The following is a 19,734-nucleotide window of genomic DNA, read 5'->3' on the forward strand; positions in this document are numbered from 1 at the left end:
TATGGGAGATTAATTCCTTATTAATTAAAATGCCATGTCCGTCTGTCCTAGCTCTCAATGGTCTTTCAGAGCAAAAGGAGCTTGGAGAATTGAACTTAGAAAATCAAACTTTAAAAGTACTTTGCAAAAGTCTTGGCATTTGCAATCAGATTTCAGTGTCGTCAGTTTCCATCAGATTTCTCTCACAGAACTTTGAGAATGTGTTTGAGTTAGCCTGTGCTTCCCTCTGCCCTTTTTGGGATGGGAAATGTAGTGAGTTACATATTTAAGGTATGTAAAAACAGAGCGTGATGTGCGACACGGAGTCATACCCTGGCTAAATAAAGGTGCCTGTTTTTTATGATCACATGTCCATGCAAGCACACTTACACACGTATGGTCAGTTTCATCTCCAAGGTGGTTTTTTTCTCCCCCCCACGCCCCACCGTTTTCCTGTCTCCTTGGTATCTGTCTCCTTTGCTTACTTCTTTATGTTCTGGCCAACCTTTCTCTGACCAGCAGAGCCCCAAGTGGATTCCCTGTGGAGTCCATCAACTCCTGTCTGTAATGAGCTTAGTGCAGCCACTGTGAAGTGATGCAAGAAGAGGCTAGCTTCCCCAGAGCCACACTTGGTAGTCTGGCACACTCCTTGTCTGTTGCTCTAGGGAGCTAGATACCAGGAAACCATTATGTTAATACAGCAACAGCAGCTCTTATTTTTTCAATCCCACAAGCACCACATGTGACCTGACATGATCTTAAGATGTAAACAAGAAACCAACATACTTTGGGCCCCCCGGGTACTGCGTTTTCTTTCTCACCTGGCACTTTCGCCCTAGCCAAACCTCTGGTCCCTTCAGTGAGGGCTGGTGATGCTATCTTATCCATTTTCTGACCTGGAAGTTCAGTGAGAGCAGTAGTGAATGGCGGTATCTAGGGACCTCTGGTCAAAATTTTATCCACTGTCTTTTCAGCTTCCTCTTATTTAACCAAATTATGGTTTTCTCCGACAATTGCTATCTTACCTATTTTCCAGAGAGGGTACTAGTTTTGCTTTTCTGAAATAAATTTTATCTTGTTGCTCATCTGCTTTTGAAAATTATTCTTGTTCCATGAACAATTTGCATAAAATAGATCTGTAATTTTGTGACTCGGTATACCCTTACAAACATGATTGTTCTCCTAGAGTCATTTCAGAAGAACTAGTTTTATTTTCTGTTTCTCACAACTTGCTTTTGATAAACTCTCAGATGTCCTATCCAGATACACAGATTATAGACTAAGACAGTCATTTTGATTTCTCAAAGCCCTTTCTAATCTGACTCTACCGTTTTATTCTAATTAGCATTCTATGGTGTTTATAAAAATGGTGTTTTTTTTCAGCCAAATGTGAATGTACCTGATAATTTTAAAGTTTATTTAAATTTTTTTTTCCTTCCCCCTCTAAGTGATAGTGTTAGTTAATTATAAGATCAGCCTTCAAGAAGTGTAGAAGGCATTTTGAAATTAGTGGAATCCCTTCTTTTTCTCTTTTGGTAATTTTATGTCATTATAAATAAACCTACAGGATATTTTTGAGAAATTAATATTGTTTTTAGAAATGATTGCCCAACCACATAGATTTAAGTGTGTAGGAGAATATGAAAGAACGTTGAATATTTGGTAAGTAAAATACTTTTTTTGTGTGATTTTATTTCCCCATTTATACCTTCACTTAATAATATGCCTTGTTTTCTGTAACTTTTATACCTCCTTTTTATTTCCTTAAATGAAAATATTTCCTTTGTAAACTTTGATGAGTTGGCAGTTTCCTCATTAAAAGATTTTTCACATTTGCAAATTGGGTCTTGGAGTGAAGCCCTGATACCAGCTTCAACTCTGAAGTCCCTACCATGATGGTAAAAGGGCAGGAAAGAGCTGCTGGGGAGAGCCAGAGCTCTCTGGAAAATGCATCACTGGTAGGCTCTACTAATCTGAACAAATTTTTGAAGAGGAAGCTTTCTTGCCAGCCTCACTGGAACCTTGACTCAGTCCCTAAGTAACACATGCTGGTCAAATGTTGGGTTTGGGTCTTTGTGAAATAGAGCAAGCACCTTATATGGTCTTGCGATGCCGTCTACACTACAGAACCCAGGCTTTGGAAACACTTGGTGTTGGAAACACTTAGAGACTGAAAACCGACAGATCTTGGACTCAGAGACAAGTCCAGAAAGGGTCTTGTCCATTGTGCCCCATATGTACATTGGTTCCACTCAGTCATAATGGCATACTTTTACCTCTTTTGATGATTTCCAAAGAAGGAAGGTTTCCATTTGTGATGTTAAAGAGAGGCTTCTTGTGTGTGCATCTAATGAATTTGTGTTTGCATCGGCCTGTTACACAGACTGGAGCTTTTTGTAGTTTTCTTCTTCTCTTTCTGTCAAGCAACATCTGGGAATTTGGGTGTGCAGACCAATCCTGGCTGCCTGTAATGCTAAATCTTGAATAAGTCCTATCCCTTGTCACTAGAGAAAGTATTACTAAATCAGAACCACTAGGTAATTTTGGTGCACATGTGCACATGTGTTCTATTTCCTATTTTTGATTATGAAAGTGGTCTCTACTCATTTTAAAAGTTTATAAAATATAAAAAAGAAGAAAATCCTTTTGTAATCTTTCCATCTGCAACAGCCTCAGTTAACATTATGAAATGAGTGTTTACTATGCATATTATATTTTATAGAGTTGAAATCAGACTCTATACAAATGTTCATTTATTTAAAATATTCACACTTTCTTATGCTGTTAACATTTTTTGTATATCTGAACAATTGACTCTAAGAGAACAACCGTGTTTTTAAGCGTATATTGAATCCAAACATTGCAAGAGATCTGTTTTATGCATTTTTTGAAATTCATAAATAACACCAATAAAAATTGCTGTGGCTAACATTCTGTTAATTAGTCATCTCAGTTTCATTTAAGTGAAAGACTTAAATATTTGCCTGTAAACAAATCTGCAATGCCAGCTCACTAACTCATCACTGAATGGTAGCTGAATAAATTCTCCTGTTTTGTCCTGGGTATGTAACAGTGTTTCTTAACTTTTGTTTGGTCACCAGCCCTCTGAGAGTTCAGTGAAAGCTAGGAAGCTTCTTCCCAGAGAACTGTATATTCACACAGAAAACTAATTGTAATGATAATCAATTATGATATGCCAGGCCCTCTGCCAACTGCTCTATGTGTGTTATTTCATTTAATCCTCATGGTAGCACTATAAAGAATGCACTGTTTTCTTCATTTTTGAGAAAAAGACATTGAAGCTTTAAGGAGATTAAGTAATTTGCCTATGCCCATAGACCTAGTATCCGAGCTCAAATTCTGATATTTATGACCTCAAAACCCATCTCTTCAATCATTGTGCACCAAAGTTTAGGGAGCTCATACATTCCTAAAACCTGCTTATTGGTACTCATATTAATAAGGCCACGTTACCTATTGCAATCTAAAGATTTTCATTGGCAGTGAAGAGGATGTATGATTAATGAATCTCGCTGTTTTTGTAACTTATTTAATTAATATACGAGTATTTGTTAAATATCTAGTATTTTAAATACTTGTTAGGTTCAGTGATAGGGTCCTTATCCCTAAGGGGTTTACTATCTACATGAGAAGACAAGGATTATATATGTAAAACAATGAGGAAAAAATACAAACATGAAGTTGAATATACAGTAATGAGACATTTCCATAAACTATATGTGAAAACGAATCTCTTTACTCTGTCATAGTTTGAAGCAATTATCACTCTTTGATTCCCTGATTTATAAAAAGAAAAGCAAATCTAAAAGGCCACCATGTCCTCTGGGAACCTGGAAGATTCAGTGTGTCATAAAAATGAGGTCTATAAAGTGAGACTCTCGGTTTCCTGAGTGGTTTTGTCTGTGTCATCTGTTAGCCCCAGGGAGCATGCTCAACAAGGAGAGGTGAGAATGTGTAGGCAGCTCTCAAGCATTTCAACCTTGTGTCACGGGGTAATTCTATTGAGTTGGACATGTGTAGGTAAGCAGAACACCTTGACCGTTGCTATATTTTGACTCAAGAAAGGTTCCTACTGACAGAGAGGACTTTAGTACGTCAAGTGATGAAACTTAGCCTTGAGTCATGCAGGAGCAGTGGGGGGAAACTAGCAACTTTGGATGAAACCATCAGGCATGGGAAGCTTATTGAAGCCGACCACTGACAATCAAGGCAGTCAAAAAGAGCGGCTGTGGCTATAATTCAAAGAACTGCTTTCTGTGGGAGCACAGTATGGGCGAGTTGTACATCTGACTTGAGCAGCTGCTGTATATACAAGGTTAGCACAGATAATGGCTGTTGTAACATATGAAGGATGGAGTATGTCAGGCTTTCCATTAACATGGCCCTCTTCAAGTATTTGTACAGTTGTAGGATTCTACTCTTTTGAAACTTGAATCATTTGGGCTATAATATGATGGAATTAATTTGCAAATAGCATTGGAGTTTTCTTTTCCTCGCAAATAGAAACCCGGTGCTGCTAATCATCCTATCTATAGTTTATCTCCTTTCACTTACAGTAGTTATTTTTTTGAAATATCTAAAATAATATTTTGTGTACAGTTGTAGAATATACGTGTGCTATATTTTGTTTAACAAATTTTGTTAAATTTCATTTCATGTGATGTTTCCATAATCCCTTTCAATTTTGTTTAGCATTATTTTTTTAAGTGGGGCAAGGATGTTATGAAAACCTATTCTGTCTAAGCCCCAGATGGAAAATATTTTTTAAAAACAGGGATTCCCATAGTTGTTCACAAATCATCATTTAAATCTGTCCAGCTACTGGATGTTGGAAGTAATTTTCCAGGCATTTATGCAGGTATCTTGATGGATTTTATTTAATTTCAAAAAAAAGTATGATACTAAGTCTGTATAATTTCTTAAATTCGTTCCTGGAATAAAACGTAATTGAAAACATTCCTTTTCATATTTGCTTTGAGCCAATACTGGAGTTGTTTTTGAGGCAAATGGTAGATTGATGTTAAATGTCCATCACACTTTGGCTTTATAGAGAGAATTCAAGACATAGTAACTGTCCAACTCTTGAATTTTCTCATTCTCCGTGTGTGGTGTGTGTGGTGTGGGTGTGTGTGTAGGGAGCTTAAACAAGACCTTTTGATTTCATAATAAGCAGGGCTTAGGGACGATAAAACTTGACATTCTTAACTGTTACTAGTGTCTGTCCCTATAGCCCGTGCAGTTATCTTCTTGTTAACGATGTAGAAGCCAGAGTCATAAACTGAGCATGGACCCAAGGCGCTACTGTAAATTGCAAATAGCATTCATGTGGTGTCTTTGACCTAAGACTAAATTGGGGTAGAGGGAAGAGAAAAAAAAGAGTTTTCGAGAGTGGAATAGAAGTAGAAGTCAAGGACAAAGAGTACACTAGTAGGATGGATATGTGCAAATATTCCGTAAGCTTTTGCCATGAGATTTGTTTAGGTAGGCTTTTCATATCTGCAAGTACTCCTTTGCTCAGGAGCCAAGCAGTGGGTTGGGACAGCTTCTGCTTGTGTGTGTGTGTGTGTGTGTGTGTGTGTGTGTGTGTGTGTTGGCAATAATGCAGTCATGAGATAATACAAATAATCAGTGAGGGAATAATTAATGATGTGGCAGGGAATATTTTTTGATAAATGCTTGGGGAATGAGGTGACAGGCGTGAAATTAGAAAATTCCTTCAGCGATCTAAAATATAAATAGCTTTCGGAACTGAAAAGAGTTTCACAGCTGAAGATTTTATTGTGTTGAGAGGAAAAACTTTTTTCTCTCCCCCACTCCCTCCTCCTTTGCAAGTTGTTTGTCCATTCACAAAACAAATACTCTGAAGCCCAGCGCGGCTCATGGGAATAAATTTCAGGTCGAATTAGTACAGTTTCCTTGCTGTCAGGATGCTGGAATTAATGGTGTTTTGATGACACGAATTTTGAAGGGCAAACAAAGAAGCTGAAGGGAGAGAGACATGACTCCTTAGAAGCTTGGTCCTCCTCTCCCCCAGCCTCTCTTGTCTTCCCTGTCATCCGTCTGCCAATCTCCCTGTCCATGGTTAGTTAAAGGCGCTTTTTATCCTCTTTTCTTTCCCACAGAGTTTGCCAGATCCGGCCCGGTGCCTGGGTTCCAGGAGGACACGCTGCAGTTGGCCTTCATCGACTTGAGACAAGTAAGTCTTTGTGTTTTTGTTTTTTGTTTTTCTTTTAAGATGTGTGACTGAAGACCATCAGGTCTTAAGGAAAAGGGGAGGGGAGGGGGATTGGCGTTGGCGATTCACACTGGAGACCTAAGGGTTTTTCCCTGTGTTTGAGGCCACCTCTTTTATTTAGCTATCTGGGATCCTTAGCTATGGTGGAGTTAAAGGTTTTGTGGGTAGAAGGGAAGGCAGGAGGTGGGAGGAGGGACCCAGAGCGTAGAGGGACTCAAGTGACCCTCAAGTGATGTGACCCATTGTGCTATAGTTGGCTTCTGCAGACACAGCAGAAAGATAACTCCACAGACCAATGCTAAGCAGGTGCACTGATGCAGAGACAGCCTGCCTGGGGACTTTTGTTTGTAGATAATGAGGGCAGCAGCATTTAAGAAAAATGAAATATTTTACATTCTGGATGGTTGGTTTGGCTTGTTGACTTTTTTCCTGCTGCCTTCAGTCTTCCCATCCCCTCCTTTGTAGAATGTGGTCAGCCAAGAGTGACTAAGTGGTGGTTTTAGAAGATGATTAGCAAAGGCCCTGACCAGTCATGCTAACCTGACAGGCAACCCTGTTAAAGTAGTGTTGATGAAAGCCAGTCGTCAGGCATACCTGAGCTTTGCGAGCCCATCAGTTAGAAAGAGTCATTCTCTAGGGCTGTTGCTTGCAGATCAAAATGGGCAGGTTGGTAGGCCTCGGTGGTTTGGGTAGAGAGGAACAGGATGGGCGGGGGCCGAAAGAGGGAGAGAGTTAACCGGGCTCTGTCATCTCTTCACTCTGAAGATGGATGGCGTTGGATAGAAAGTGTGAATGAAGTAAGAATCAATGACTGATGCTTCTCTCCTATTAAAACAATCTTTTTTTTTTTGTCTGTTTTAAAAAGGGGGCTGGCTTTGTTTCTCCTGCCATAATGATGCAGTGCCTCTTGTTTTCAGAGCTGACATAGTTTGCATTCTGAAAACTTTTAGATGCCCAGAGTATTTCTTAAAGCTATAGGACCCCTTGTATTGGTAGTCTCCTTACCACTGTGACTCGATTCATGCTGGAACAGCTTTTAACCCATAATGGATGGCCTGAGCTACCCCTGAATCCTTGTGGATGGGTGGTGTAATCTGTCATCTGATGACAATTCTGGAAAGCCCTGTTAAGCAGAAAACAGAAAATTGTGTCTCTATAGACCCGCCAAAGTTTGAGGATTCAAGCCGCGTCCCAGAAACGTGTGTCAACTTAATATTTGGGGGCCGAGGTGGGGGTTCTCGTACACATAAAGGCTTTCCCAGCATGGTCACAAATGGAGCTGAGTATCTCTTTCCACACTTATGACCTTCCACCTGTCGATTCAGCAACTCAACTGAGACATTCAGGTTTTAACCCCTTGGCTGATGTGAGACTGGGAGATTGGGATTTTGCCTTAGGGTTTTGTGGAGTGCTATCTGTTGGAATTTTCTCCCTTGTTTCTTCTCAGAAACTTCTGAGCCAATTGGCTTTTCTTGGAAAGCAGAAACTGAATTTCATTGGAGAGCCACATCCAAGGAAAAAATTTTTCCTTTCTCACTATTCATGAGAAGGAAGTGTGGTCATTCTCTCTAGTTTGTGGTTTTTGGTCCCTATGGAAAGCAACTGGTGTTCACAGAAAATGTTAACTAAGGGAGTAAGTTAGAAAACACAGCCAAAATAAGGTGGATCTGAGCCGGGGATGAATGCTCAAGTATTTGTGGGCTCTCAGTGAGCACTGGTGTTTATGCTTAAGTTCCTACTTGCTGTTACATTGCTGTTCTCAGACTTCCTTTTATGATATTTTAGCAGGAGAAACCAAAACTCCTGAATTTTACTAAGAAGAAGAGTATGTCTCTTCCTATTGAATCAATCACCTAATTTCTAGTTGTGTCTGTCTCTGTTAAAACAATAACTTTCCTAACCTAGACCATTTGAAAAACTTCCCCAGCTCTCAGGCTGTAGCTCTTTATTAGCAGCCCCCAGGTAGGTGGAATCATTGTGAGACAAATTATCCCTCCCTGTTCTCTTCTGAAAATATTGATCTCTTTGCAGTCCATCTTCATTGTTCTCACAACTTGTTTAAAATGAGCATCTTTTTAAAAGGGGACTTCTGAACTATGGAGATGTTCAAACTATCAGGAGAAAACCTGGGAGTATGTTTCCAAAGGAGATATCTGGACCTCAAATGAAGCATGATTAAGTGCCTTTGAGTATGTTGTCCTTCTGCATGTTTCCTTCGGAATCCCATAATAGAATTATGGAATTTGGGGGTTGGGGCTCATTTGAAAAATCATGCAGGATAACCTTTGACTTGATACTTGAAACCATGTGTAGCACCCAGACTGTGCCTGTGTATCCTCCTTGAAGAAAACTCGCCACCCCAAGACAGCAAGGGCCTCCTTATGACAACCTGATTATTAGAAAGGTATTTCTTTTCTTTTTTTCTTTTTTAAAAAATTTTTTTAACGTTTTATTTATTTTTGAGACAGTGAGAGACAGAGCATGAACGGGGGAGGGTCAGAGAGAGGGAGACACAGAATCTGAAAGAGGCTCCAGGCTCTGAGCTGTCAGCACAGAGCCCGATGCGGGGCTCGAACTCACGGACCAAGAGATCATGACCTGAGCCGAAGTCGGCCGCTCAACCGACTGAGCCACCCAGGCACCCCTAGAAAGATATTTCTTAAGTTGGCTAAAATCTGTCTCGCTGAACTCTGACCCTCTGGTTCTTTATGTTTTTATTAATGCATCACAATTTCGGGGACAGGCTTCCTCTCCTGATTTATTGAGCATCCTCTCTGCTAGCAATTGAGTCTTTATCACATGTATAGCATTGAGACCCACTCCTCAAGGAGTCCTCACACATTCGATTTTACGGAACAGATTGGAGACTCTACTCTCTTCGGTCTATGTGTTTCTTTCACATTGTTAACAACACAGATTTTTATCATTCTAACCAGTCTAAACCTCATTAGATCCTGATTCAGTTTTCTAGCTTAGTGACTGACTTAATCATCATGTTCTTTCTGAGTCTGACGTAACAATATTAAGCAGGCATGGCAGAAGTTAAAGGAAGAAGTTAAAGTTAGGGCAAGTTCTGGGGTGTGCATCCATGCAAAGCACTACGGTTACAGTGCAGCAAGGGTATTCTTTTACTGTCATTGACTGTATCTGCCTCACTGCTTTATGAGCATGTTCATTCTGATCGTACTTTTGTGTTGCCTTGCTTTAGAGTGTTTCAGACACTGTCAAGTGAATAATTTTAAAATAATCAAAACACAGAATATTTGATGAGATCATCTCTGCATAGAGTGTAATAGCACAGTGTCACTTAAAAGCTATAGAAATTCAATTAGGATGCAATTTAGATACGGATAGCAAAACGATTCATCGTTTCCCACCTGTCCTGTCTATTCTCAGTCTCCTACTTCTTAAGGAAAAGAGTGAAATGACATCTTGACTACACAAGCTTTCATGATATTTTATATGCGTGCAGCACTTCATAGTTAATGTACATTTACCTGCAAATCTCATTTGTCAGACTGCTAGGCTTAGAAAACCTGCTGTTAATGATAATGTGAATTAGACAGTGCAAATCAAAATCTCCTTTGCTACTAAATGTCCCAAGTCCATAAAAGGAGGATTGCAGTATGACTTCACATTCATGTGTTCAAATATGTGTGTGAATCGCTATCAAAATCCAACTTCGGGTTAATGTTAGATCTTGGCAAGGACAACTTAAAGGGCCCACTTATTAGCTATCCTGAAGTGGCATATGCACTCCAAGTACTAGTAGCTGCCAGCCCTTAATGTTCCATCATTGGGAATTACCATACAAGGTCCATAGCAGATTCTCAGTAGTGACTGGATTCTCTACCAGTACTCTGGTTTGTGTTTTTCTTCTTTTGTTAAGCATTCAGTAGATAATACTAATGTATATTAGAATTTGAACTTCCGTTGATTTTCATTTCAGCTTATTTTGTCAAACTCTGAGTGCCTACCGTGAACAGAGTACAACCCCGGTGCTGTGGGAATACAGAAGTGAATATCATACAGTCTCTGACCTCCAGGAGCAAAGAAGTGATCAGCAAATACTTAATTTTAATATAAGTCAGCCTGTAGTGAGCATTTCGTTGGAAGGATGAAGCTATTACATATGTTTCAATTATTTTGTTGTGTTTTGCTGCATAACAAAGCACCCAAAAAGCCTTGTCTTAAAAGAAGAATCATTTATTTAACTCAGGTTTCTACAGATTAGCAATTAGGATAGGTTCTGTGGGCTCACTCACACCTTGAGGTCAGGTACTAGATTCACTAGGAACTGCCTGGTCTAGGGCATCTTAGCTAGACTGACTCTTCTCTGCTCCGTGTGGTCTCTCATCCACCAGCAGCCTAACCCAGGCGTAATCACGTGGCGTATTGGTAGGTTTCAAGAGAGCGAGGGGAAATATGCAAACCCCTTAAGGTCCACACTTGGAACTGGCAAGCCATCGTTCCCACCACATCTTATGGGCTAGAGCTGGTCACAGGGCCAGCCCAAAATCAAAGAGCGGGGAAATCAACTTCAGTTTATCCTCTGGTTGGGATATAAGACCTTTATACAAACTATGCATCTATAATTGCAGAAAGAGGCCATGGAGTGGAGAGGTCTTCGGGAGCCTAAGTAGTTATAAAATACTGCATTAAAATAGTGGAAAGTTCAACTGATAGAAACCAGGCATTGGTGAGGGAGGAAAGTGTTTTAAGCATAGAGAATAGCCAGTTTTAAGTTTTGTTTAAAAACATATATGGAGTTGTTTTAACTAGGATCTAGACTATCTTTCCTTTTTTTTAAGTCTTAGACTAATCTTTTTAAAACCCCATTTCTTACTTTCTCTTCTTCGTTTCTTACTTTTACTATTCAGCTTCCTCATGGACCTGTTTTTTTGTTTGTTTGTTTGGTTGGTTTTGTTTATGCCTTCTCCTTCTCAGCAAACACTGCTTATTGTAGGCTACCCTGAAACATTTCACATTTCTGTTACATTCACTGTGAGGGAATCGTAACTTCTCTAGATAATTAATTATTTATATTACTCATTTAATTTCTGGCTGTTCACCGTACATATTTGACCAACAGGAAAAGGTTTGAGTGGATTCTTTTCTTTAGTAGCATCACATTATTTTCTGTTCCTTGGCCCCAACTGTTGCTTACTTCCGATATACTAAGTTTTTATAGAGCTGAATGAACTAGGTTGTGACATTGCATCAGATCTCCTGAATGGAGCTTGTTGGCAACGACTCTCAAACAGCAAAGCCATCCCAAGATATCTGCGGCTTTTTTTAGATGGAGCTGGTGACATTCCCTCTAGGCCAGTTATTCCCCAATTTCTAAACCTTCTGACTAAAGTAAACACGGTGCATTTCCATTGCAGGCACTTAACTTGCCTTAACAACAACTCTAGGACCTAAGAGAAATAGTTGTATATTTCTTTGGAGACGTTGAAAGAATTCTGATGTTCGTGTTAGAGGCGTAAAAGTGAAATCAGGACCGTCCGCTCTGTCAGGTATGAAACCTGGGAACAGCTCAGAAACTAACTATGCAGAACTGCCCTTCCTGTTTCCCAGCCTGTCTTCATTCTGTTCAGTAAAGTTTTGGTTTTTGAATCAAATTGCCTACTTTTCTTCTTTTTTCTGCCCCCAAGTCTAATGAACAACCACTCCCACTAAGAGGAACATCCCCCCTTTGCTCTACTGATCTAGGCTCATGTGGAAAAATCTTAACTTTGCTTAATAACCACTTATGTGTTAGCCTCAGTAGAATACCAATTGATAGAAAAACTGAATTTGTCTGATACCGCACGTAACAAGATGATATATAGTCAATAGAATTTCTTTTTTTAATGTTTCTCCCTAGCCAGTCTAAACAACCCCTAACTTTTAGGAAACTACAGAGGAGGCCTGCATCAGGGTAAGGCGGGCCCACATCTTAAAAAGGCCTCAGGTGGCAATCTTCTACATTTCGTCACAACGGTTAAGCCCTATTTAACAGGAAGAAAGTCATTTCCCACATGTACTTCTTAATACTGGTTTTTAACTTGCTGGGATGTAACCTGGAGGTTTTGGTGGGGGGCGGGGGATGGCCTATAGTTTTCCTAAATGTTTACTGAGCAGTTGCCAAGGAGTCATGGTGGAGAAAATGAGAGGTGTGGGGAGAGTTGGTAGGGGGATGTTTTTGTGAAAGGATGTTCTAGGTGGAGGAAAATAGAGTGGTATGTAAATCCTCAGATCCTCTGGTAGTGAAGTATATGGGCCAATAACGCTGGAGGTAGAACTACTCTCCCAAGTGCTCACCTGAAATATTCTGTTGACCTTCAGATTGTGTATGATCTTGAATAAATAGTGGCCTGTAAAACTGGGAGTCATCTGCACCAGGGTTCAGAAATCAAAGAGCTTGATAACTCATGGAATTGGAAGATGCCATTACTATGACTAATGTGGATGGAGGGGTCAGAAGGAATGGTTTAAGCCATTAAGCACATTATCTTAGAAAAGATCATCTTCACTACTGGTGTGGTAGCATGTATATGTGGTTAAATGTCATTTCAGAAATGAAATCCAGAGTCATCCTATCCCAAAGGCATTGGTGGTTGGAAGAAGATAAAGTAATAATATCAGTCAGTCTGCACAAATCTCTTTGCTGAGACAGAGGTACTAAAAGTTCTTACAGACCCTAGTCCATGTTTTAACATAGATAAAGCAAGCAAACTTTATAGACCTCCCTAAATCAGAAGTATTCATTCATTCATTGGACACTGTCCCTAGCACTATTACAGTGACTCTACTGGTATAATTGGGAATAAAACAACTGCATCCAAGGTGTTGCCAGTTGGTCTCGATTTTGATTTTTTTTTTTTATATTGATGCTGTATCGGTCAGTTTTAGGGACAGCCGCAGAGCTTTCTGCAAATCCCCAGGGCCAGCCCAAGTCTGTTGTACACCGATACACAGGCTTTCAGAAAAGAACCTGTAGCTGTGATTTGGCAGCCCGGCATACATAAGATGGCCATCTTGAAACGCTTCAGAGGGTGGTCCTTTGGTTTTTGAAAGTAGGGTTTTCTGGTTGTTTTGACAAAATTGTTGTGCCCATGGTATTTTGACAGGCACCAGGGCGATACCTTTAACCTCAAAGGAATCTCTGACCGCAAACGATTCCCGTTCCCGAGTTGGGGAAAGCTTACGCCTTTGGTCTGGTTCTGTAAAAAACAGAGATAGGAACGTTTCTGAGAATAGACTCCACCGAGCTAGACTTATGACCTCATGTAAGCCAAGGCTAGATCAGCACACACAGGATGGGGCACAGGTAGATAAGGTCTTCAGCCACTGAGATAGATGCCGCTGCTGCCACTGAAAATCAGGTATCTTTCCTTATGTAACTGGGTTGCCATGGAAAATTTATAGAAGGAATTGCCAGTAATATGTAACACATTCTGGGATTTACCCAATGTCCTTGGTTGATTGGAGGAAAGTCTATTCTAGAACTGCTGAAACTTTGTCTCACTTCATACTAACCTCTCAACTAGGGAAGGAGATGCACTCAGAAATTCTGTCTCAGGGTTTTTTGTTTGTATGTTTGTTTGTTTGTTTTGATTTAACACAGCATCCATTTTTTTTTCCAGACCAGGATCTCGTGAAATAATATCTGAGCAGGTGCGACTTTTGGTATAGAAAATCATGTAAGATGGTATTTAAATGCTAGGGGAAAAAAAAAACCAGACATTTGAACGGTCCAAATGACATCATAGCATGTGGGGATGGCCATTTTCTATTCATTGTCCTCTCACTATGGAAATCATTTTAGCAATTCAGAAGTCTAATCTCTTAAAGTCTCATGGAGTTGTTTCAAGAGGTTGGGAATCAGAGAAAAGGGAGCATGTATTAGTAGTGGATGCCAGCCACATTGAGATCATGATAGTTTATAAGAGGTAGATTCCTCGTTGATTTTTCACAGTGGAGAATAGTTGGGGTCCATGAAAGGAAGGTGAAAGGTGTGATGAACACCGCTTTGTTTTCCAGGGGCTTTGCTTTTCCTCAGAGAGGAAGCTTAGCCATTTAGCACGAATGTAGGTGGGAGACACTCGGTTCTTTGCCCATTTGTACTTGGTAAAGTGGTAGCTTCTGAGCCTCTTTGAAGGCCCTCCCTCTTATAGACAGTTTGTGTGTCTGGAAATGCTGACTCGTGAATGACTGGCGCAGTGGGCCCTGTCAGGGTCCTTAAGCTGTATTAATAGCAGTTATGTGGAAAGAAGTTATGTGGAAGGAACTTTAGCTAGCTAGGAGCAGTTGTGGATAATCTTTTGGGTAGCAGGAGACAAAACACCAGACGTTGGATGTGTTTTCCCATGAACAATACATTGCGTTTGGCCTTTGACTCATGGATCGCCCCAACCCCAGGTTAACATTATCCATTGTTGCCGTCAACCCATATTGGCACAATCTCGGGTTAGATAGGAAGTCTAATCTAAAGCTCGCTCAACAGAGTTGTCTAGCACTTCCTACTTGGCAAAGCTGGGCCACTTAGGGGTTCCACCAGAGCATACAACAGCCTTTCCAGTGTATGCTAGACATACTTTTTCCAGAAGTGTGCGTCTAGTCTGCAACTATCTTCTACCCCTTTGCTCCAATAGCATGATGGCCGCTTTTAAAGTGGGCACAGTGCCAGTGTTACTCTGGATAGCCTTATAGCCAAGTCTGTCAGTTCAGAGGCTAGACTTTTGTTCCATTTCAAGCTCTTGTGGGAGGAGCTAATAAGCATAGCGTAGTGAAAGCCACCTGGTAGTTTCTCCCTTTGCTCACGGACAGCGTTGGTGATCCTCTGACCGAGGTAACCTGTGAGGCATGCTGCCTGGGCTAGCGTGAAGTTCTGCACCGCTGTCTGCATCTCCCAACACGCCAAGCCTCAGGAACTTGGGAGGCTTCTCCCGTATCTCAACACACAGCCTGAATATGCAAACCCACACACGTGGAATTTGTGGATTTTCTGAGATAATCACATCTTCGGGAGAAAGGTCAAGTGAGTCATTACCAATGAATTTCCCTGGAAGTAGCAGTGGTATCAAAGTCTGTCGCAGGAATACTGGCAGCATTAAATAAAACCTGATGGATTCTGAACACACATCTCATCTTCATTAACTGCACTGCCTTAGTGTCCTACTAGAGAACACTTACGAGCCTGGAAAGGGCAAAGAGCCAGGCCTCAATCTAAGTAACTACTGCATCTATTGACAGCCGCTGGAGGGCAGCAGAGAGTGACAACAAAGGTCCAGATTTAGGGAATTGAGGCATATTTCAATTTGCCAGGGAAGAAGCCCCCTTAACTGTAAGAGAACTCACTACCTAGGAGCAAGCCTAGGTTGCAAGCCTGGGCTCCTGGAGAACAAGGACCAAAAAGAGCATCTACAACCCTGATCTGAAAATTAAAACCTTCCTTCTAGGCAGGTTCCTAGGAATGCATAAAGAAATGAGATAAGACTGACTGGGAAAGGGCAACCAGACAACATCAGTAAAGTAGGAAACCAAAAGGATAGTCTAAAATGTTAAGTCTCAAGGGGGAAGCAAAGATGGAATAGGAACCAAATGAAAGAAAGCTACAGTGGAAGGCAATCCAGACTGAGCAAGTCGCAGAGGCAAAGATAGAGTCAGGAAAGACTGACTCCCTGAGACAGGTATACCTAGGAAGGAGCCTTGTGTAGGGCACATATCATGAGGCAGGGAGCTGCAAAGGGACCAATTTCAGACACAACTAAACAGTCAGATCTGTGAGATTCTCATTTTTAAAGTAGCTCCTTCTTGATTAACCAGGATCATTTCTTTCTTAGTCTTTCTTGATTTCAAGAGCAAAATGACTCATTGAGAATATGGCCAGAGAGAAGGATGATATGACTTATGCGTGAAATGAAGTTGAACTTGGTCATGAAGCCCTTCTGGTAGCACTGGTGTGAAAGGACAGTTCACTTTCCTTGATTAGCTTCTGGTGTTCCCTTCTCACATTTTATTCTATAACATTTGCTAAGAATATCCAGTGGAAAAGAAAAACTGGCTCTGGCAAACTAGTTACATAGGCAAGATCCTAGTCAATCCGGGGACTTAAGATCTGTTCCCAGTAGGTTAGCAGAGAGCTGGTTAGTCTCTTCTAAATGCTGAACACTTAGCAATTTTCCAAATCCTGTAAGTGTGGAGAGACAAAACTCTCGGTTGGCCTCTTAAACTTCTGGTGTCTCCCTTCTATGTCTCAACCCCTTAAACATTGGGAAAAGTAGGACTCTCCCATATCCACAAATTCCAGGAACCCTGTAATGGGCGTTAGGACAGCGTGAAGTTTGGAATTGGACAGACCTGGGTTACTAGCTGTGACATATGGCAAATTATTTGACCTAAGGTGTAGTTTCCCGCTATCTTTGATTATATGCTTACTAAATAGTAAGTAACATGATTATGTTATCTTATTTAATGCTTACTCCAGCATTTTAAGCCTTATAAATTATTATAAAGTCTTCTTTTTTTATAGCCCGGGCTCTGTTTTCAGTACATTAGTTCATAAATATAATGAATGACTAAATAAATTATAATATACCTAAGTATCACTCATCAATAAAAAGGAACTATTTGATAATCCAATTCTAAAATTTATATAACATTCTAGAAAATGCAAACTAATCTATAGGGACAGAGAGTAGATCAGTGCTTGGGAACAAGGGGACAGGACTGATGAGAAAGAAAGACAAGGGAGCTTCTTGGGATGATAGAAATGTTCTTGGTGGTGGTGGTAGTTACATAGATGTATATATTTATCAAAACCCATGGAACTGCATGCTTAAAATAGGTTTGTTTTTATTGTATATAAATTATATCTTAATAAAATTGATTTTAAAAAGTAAGTCTAAAAAAATGTAAAATAACATTGTATCTATAAAATTCTAGAATTTATATTCTTATTTTCATTCAGTGTAGTATTTTGAGCTTCCTCCATGGTATTGAATGTATCAGTAGCTCATTTTTTAATTGGTGAGTGAGATTTCTCTATATGGATATATAATAATTTAGTTAGTCATTCACCTGTTGTATTTATTAATATTTTGTTGTTTCTAGTCTTGGAATACTATGAACACGGCTGCTATGAGCATTCATGTACAAGTGCTTATGTGGATAAATGTTTTTATTTCTCTTGGGTAGTACATGCAGTGGAATTGCTGAGTCCGTGGTAAGTGTATGTTTAACTTTATTTTTAAAAATGTCAGACTCTTCCAAAGTGATTGTGCCATATTCCACACCTACCAGCAGTGACCAGTGACCAGCTCAGGTGTTTACATATTCTTCAGCGCTTGGTGTGACGGTCTTTTGTCTGTTGGTTTATTGAGGCATAATTTACGTATAGTAAAATTAATCCTTCTTAGATATACAACTCTGTAAATTTTTACAAACTTATGCAATTATATAACCGCCACAAAAACCAAGAATATTTCCATCCTCAGAAAATTCTTTACGCCTCTGCAATGAGTTTCCTCTTCCAATTCCCAGCTCCTGGCAATGACTGCCCTGATCTCTGACACTATAGTTTTGTCTTATAAATGGAATCATACTTTTAATTTTGGCCTCTCACACTTAGCATAATGCTTTTGAGATTCATCCATATTGTTACATTTATTAGTAGTCCATTCATTTTTATTGCAGAATGGTATTCCATTTTAGGGATTGTTTACTCATTCATCAGTTGATGAATATTTGAATTGTTCCCAGTTGGAGCTTTCATGAATAAAGCCATTTGTGTAAAGGTTTTTGTGTGGACATATGTTTTTATTTTTCTAGAGTAAATACTTAGGAGCGAGATAATTGGTTCATAGAGAAAGTATATGCTTAACTTACAAGAAGCTATCAAGCTCTTTTCCAAAGTGCCTTTACCATTTTCCATTTCCATCAGGAATATATGAGAGTTGCAGTTGCTCTTTACCCTGACTAGTATTTGATATTGTCGATTTTTTTTATTTGCACCATCCTATTAGGTATGTAGTAGGATCTTGGGGTGGTTTTAATGCATATTCCCATAGTGGCTGTTGATGTTGAATTTCATTTTGTATACTTATTTGGCATCCATCTCTCTCCTTTTGTGAAGTGTTTGTTTGAGTCTTTTGTCCAGTTTTTAAAATAATTCTTATTATTGGGGTGCCTGGATGGCTCAGTCAGTGGAGCGTCCAACTTCGGCTCAGGTCATGATCTCACGGTTCGTGAATTCGGGCCCCGCATCGGGCTTTGCGCTGACGGCTCAGAGCCTGGAGCCTGCTTCCGATTCTGTGTCTCCCCTGTCTCTGCTCCTCCCCCACATGCACTCTGTCTCTCTCTGCCTCTCAAAAATAAAGAAAACTAATTAAAAAAAATTTTTTTAATTCTTATTATTGAGCTGTAAAAAAATTTTCTATATTCTGGTTAATGGTCCATTATCAGTTATGTGTTTGGCAGCTTTTTTCTCCCAGTCTGGCTTTTTGTTTTCTTAACAGTATCTTCTGAAAAGTTTGCATTTTTTATTTTAATAATACATAGTTAATAATGATATCATTTTTTTTCATTGCTTATAGTCTATGTGTCCTATCTTAAGAAATGTTTACTTAACCCAAAGTTACAAAGATATCTCCTATGTTTTCTCCAAAGATTATAGTGTTAAGTTTTACATTTAGGTCTCTGATGATAATATTTTGAATTAATTTTTCAGTATAATATAAGATATGGTTATGTTTTGAATTTTTATGTAGAACCTATGGTTGTTCCAGCCCTGCTCATTCCAAAAGACTATGCTTTCACTGGTGATTTGCCCTGACACATTTAATAAAAAGTCAATTGACCATGTATGTATTGTGCTATTTCTGGACTTTATGTTCTGTGCCATTGATCTGTGTCTGTCCTTTTACTGTGTCATGATCTTACTTTTCTATTAATCTTGAAATCAGATAGTATGTTATGAACTCCATCTTTTTTTTCAAAATTCTTCTGTTTATCCTAAGTCCTTTATGTAGATATTTTAGAATCGACTTGTCCATTCCTACAAAAAGCTTGCTGGAATTTTGACTAGGATTTTGCTGGATTCTTAGATCAGTTTGAGAATGGACATTCTGGCACTATTGAATCTTCTAATCCACATATATAGTCAATCTCTCCATTTACTCATGTCTTTGGTTTCTCTCATAGGTGCTTTGTATTTTTCAGCAAACTTTGCGTGTGTTTTGTAAGATTTATCTCAAAGTATTTCATGTTCATTGTAAATGGTGTTGTTCTTTTAATGCCAGTTTTTAATTGTTCATTGCTAGTGTATTGAAACAATTGGGATTGGGATTTGTATGTTGACCTTGAATTTCAAACTTGTTAAACTCACTTATTAGATCTAGTGGAATTTTATACATTTGGGGGCATTCTCTAGGTAGACATTTATGACATCTTTGAATACAGTTTTACTTCTCCCTGTCCAAACTAGATGCCTTTTATTTCTTGCCTGATTGCAC

At 39.5% G+C, this 19,734-nt stretch overlaps 1 protein-coding gene across 7 annotated transcripts in view; it reads left to right on the forward strand.

Annotated features, from left to right (window-relative positions):
- The window catches only part of EXOC6B (exocyst complex component 6B), a 626,910-nt gene that overhangs the window by 462,953 nt on the left and 144,223 nt on the right, over positions 1-19,734 (forward strand). For 5 of the 7 annotated variants that reach the window (XM_058683716.1, XM_058683713.1, XM_058683714.1 and 2 more), the window contains one exon: positions 6,123-6,196. In XM_058683716.1, the coding sequence (XP_058539699.1) occupies positions 6,123-6,196 (74 nt within the window). Of the gene's footprint in view, positions 1-6,122; positions 6,197-10,184; positions 10,365-11,622; positions 11,860-19,734 lie in introns of those variants that run through there. The other 2 variants (XM_058683718.1, XM_058683717.1) reach the window with 2 other exon arrangements.

The sequence above is a fragment of the Neofelis nebulosa genome, chromosome 9 (assembly GCF_028018385.1).
Source record: "Neofelis nebulosa isolate mNeoNeb1 chromosome 9, mNeoNeb1.pri, whole genome shotgun sequence".
Classification (NCBI taxonomy): domain Eukaryota; kingdom Metazoa; phylum Chordata; class Mammalia; order Carnivora; family Felidae; genus Neofelis; species Neofelis nebulosa.